This window comes from Rhincodon typus, chromosome 23 (assembly GCF_021869965.1).
Source record: "Rhincodon typus isolate 14 chromosome 23, sRhiTyp1.1, whole genome shotgun sequence".
NCBI classification, from domain to species: domain Eukaryota; kingdom Metazoa; phylum Chordata; class Chondrichthyes; order Orectolobiformes; family Rhincodontidae; genus Rhincodon; species Rhincodon typus.
The window spans coordinates 8,216,935-8,220,516 of NC_063354.1; the positions used below are offsets into that span (position 1 = coordinate 8,216,935).

The window sequence follows — 3,582 nt, forward strand, 5'->3', positions numbered from 1 at the left end:
CAGCAGTGTGTTGCCAGTTGAGAGGATTATTCCTTGTTAAACGCCTTATTAACATCACAACTCATCTATTAATATTCAGTTTCCTACTTTGCTAAGTGCAGTGAATAAACTAGAAATTCTTGACATAGAAGGCAGGAACTTCAGCTTGCTGATGGCTCCGAACAGCCTCCATGTTGCTCAATAGCAAACTGTCTCTCGGGGCACATTCCAAAGCAGCAGCCTCATACACCCCTCCGTCACTCATCCTTGGACATTGACATTGATATTTGTCAATACCTCACAAACCTAGAAGGTTTTCTCCAATCCACTAGTAAGGCGCTTAGGAAATATAGACTTGCCATGCAGGGTGCATTGGCAACTAGCATTGAAAGAATGCTACAGGAATACTTTACATTATAGGGCCAGGGCACCCAGATCATAATTGGACCAGGCTGCATCTCTGAGCTGCTTGCTTGCTCTCATAGCACTTGCTTAATTAGCGCCTATCTGCATGATCGCTGTATTCATACTTAGCTTTGTCATACCTGCCATGCTGTGCCAGATCTGTTATTGCATTTGCATTTCAGCCTGAGGCTAAAGGCTATCAGTAACAAGCTCTTTTGCGTAGATATACAGACAAGCTGCTTGGCATAGAAACACAGAAAACTGGAACAGGAGTAGGCCATTCAGCTCTCAAGCCTGCTCCGTCATTCAATATGATCATGGTTGCTCATCCAAATCAGTACCCTGTTCCCACTTTCTGCCCATGTTCTTTGATCCCTTTTCCCCCAGGTACTATATATAACTCCTTCTTGAGAAGATTCAATGTTTTGGCATTAATTGCTTGTCTGACCAGGGGGAGACATCTTGTTGTACAGCACACCGAGATATCAATCTAATGCATATAGCAAATGACAGCTTTTATTTTAATTCACTCATGGGACATGGGTATTGCTGACTGCCTGTCCCTAATTGCCCTTGAGAAGGTGGTGATGAACTGCTTTCTTGAATTGCTGCAGTCCATGTGCTGTAGATAGACCCACAATGCTCTTAGGGAGTAAATGCCAGGATTTTGACCCAGTGACAGTGAAGAGACCTCTGAATCTGAGATGGACACGGCGAATCTTGCTGCATTGATGCTTTTGCTGCCAAAAAAGGGGGTGAATTTCTCCCAAGACACTCCAGGCGCATGGGGCAAGCTCCTGTGCGTTACATGCTGCCCGTATCTGGCACAGAGTCGGAGGAACCTGACCTGATGCTAAAATGCCCCAGGAGGCACTATTTTTAAAAAAAAGGATTGGCCTATGTTCTCAGACACAGCAGGGGAGGGGAGTGTGACTGTAACGAGGCCAGCCAGGTGGACCTCATAGAATATGAGCTCGCTGATTGGGGCTGTTAATCTGGCCCAATCAGGGAGCCCTGGCTAACAGATAAAAAGAGGAGTATCAGACATATTCACACTCTGATCCAGCTCCCTCGGAGCCAGCTCTCAGTGTCAAGGACTTCCCATGTGTAAATAAAAGGTGATTTGGTCATGGGATCCTGGCCGCTTGTCAGCCCAAGCCTGGATATTATCCAGATCTAATAATTGGCAATCATCCCCTTTTTGATCAGTATGACTCCAACTGGCAAAGATTTTTCCTCCTGATCTCTATTGAGTCCAGTTTTGCTCAGGCTCCTTAATGTAGCATTTGGTTGAATGCAGCCTTGATGTCAAGGTCTGTCACTCTCACTTCATCTCTAGAATTCAGCCCTTATGTCCATGTTTGACCTAAGGCTCTATTGAGGTCAGGAGCTGAGTGTCCCTAATGGAACCCAAACTAGATGTCATTGAGCTGGTTATTGCTGAGCAGGTATCACTATTGATGACACCTCCATCACTTCCAAGAGATGCTTCATTTTTTGTCCTGTAAATATGATGATGGACTCTACTGAATGTAATGAAAAGTTGAACTATTGATGTTAGTGGGATGCAAAGGTTGTCAGAGGTCAGTAGGCACTCCCTTTTTGGATGTAATGAGTTGGTCACTTGGCCAGCGCAGCACCTTCACTAAGTTGATGCTCACGTTGCAACCAGGGCATGGCGGAACAGAAGCCGCTGAAGATGCGGTTCACCTGTTTGGACTGATCTAAGGGGACCCTTCAGTGCAGTCTGGACAGCATGTGGTTCATCATCCTAGTGGGCTCTATGCTTCAATTTAACCAGTCAGCGAGGTGATGTGCTGGATGCTGAGGAACTGGGACAATAGGAGCAGTCTTCCAAGGATGAAAACAAGGCGATTTGGGAGGAAGAATCCTTGTGCATGTCAGAGCTCATTGTGTCAGGTGCAACAAGCCAGACAGAACCTCAATGACACCCAGTTCCGATATATGAGAGCTGGCTGCTGCAGATCATCATGGAAAACAAGATAGTTTTTGGTCTTCATGTCAGATTTGGTTTGCATTGTGGGGACATAATGCAGTCTCTACTCATTTGCTTTTGCTGGCAGTAAATAAAAACTAAAGTTTGGAATTGTCTGATTCCTTGTCTGTATGTGATATTCCCCTAGTGGGCAGTGACAAGCTGCATGTCTACATGGACATTGAGGACAAAGTAATAATAACTTAGAGAGGACATTTGGACAGGATGTAGCTAAGGACAGGTAAACTGTGATCTGGTGATTAAACAGTGACAAGTGTGAGAAAAAGGGGGTTGTATGTGCCAGGGAGTGTTAGCCCCTGTGGCCTGCGAAGCCTAATGCCTGCTGAGCCATTATGATATCAGTGAGGGGAAACACTGGATTGCCAATGTTCATCTGGGCGCACAGCAGCGTTTTAAATGTGATGTTGATGCAGTGAATGCTAGTCTTCTGGCAGATATCCAGTAAGTAGTAAGTTGTTCTGGGAATGGTGCATGGTATGATGCGGCTAGATTTGGGCAAGAAGGATGCCATAGGGGCAGGGCAAGTAGTTAATGAGGCAGGTTTGGTAAGATCTGGTTGAGAAATCTCATTAGGCCTCTCAAGGTAAAGTTGGATTTAAGTATCCTGGTACAACAGTTGGTAGGAAATAGTTCTCCCATTTTGAAACATATTTTACTTTGATTATTTTTATAAATCATAGGCAACGAGCTGAGTTGGACGAGCTGCGACGACAGCTGGAGGATAACTCTTCCCTTGTAACTAAAGCCCTAAAAGAAGAATTTGAAAAGGCAAAAGAAGAGCAAGAAAGGCGTCACCAGGTAGCATTCGCTTGTGTCAGGTGTTAGCATGATGTTTTTATATGATGTGTTACATAATCTTAGACAACAAGGTGCAGAGCTGGATGAACACAGCAGGCTAAGCAGCATCATAGGAGCAGAAAGGCTGACGTTTCGGGCCTAGAACCTTCATCAGAAATGGGGGAGGGGAAGGGGGTTCTGAAATAAATAGGGAGAGAGGGGGAGGCGGATAGAAGATGGATAGAGGAGAGGATAGGTGGAGAGGAAACAGACAGGTCGAAGAGGCGGGGATGGAGCCAGTAAAGGTGAGTGTAGGTGGGGAGTTAGGGAGGGGATAGGTCAGTCCAGGGAGGACGGACAGGTCAAGGGGTCGGGATGAGGTTAGTAGGTAGGAGATGGAGGTG

At 45.7% G+C, this 3,582-nt stretch overlaps 1 protein-coding gene across 1 annotated transcript in view; it reads right to left on the reverse strand.

The window, feature by feature from the left end:
• Positions 1 to 2,061, reverse strand: part of sgsh (N-sulfoglucosamine sulfohydrolase (sulfamidase)) — an 11,004-nt gene extending 8,943 nt beyond the window's left edge. Inside the window, exon 1 of the mRNA XM_048611092.1 lies at positions 2,046 to 2,061. Within this exon, the coding sequence (XP_048467049.1) occupies positions 2,046 to 2,061 (16 nt within the window). The remainder of the gene's footprint in view (positions 1 to 2,045) is intronic.
• Between the last annotated feature and the right edge of the window lie 1,521 nt (positions 2,062 to 3,582).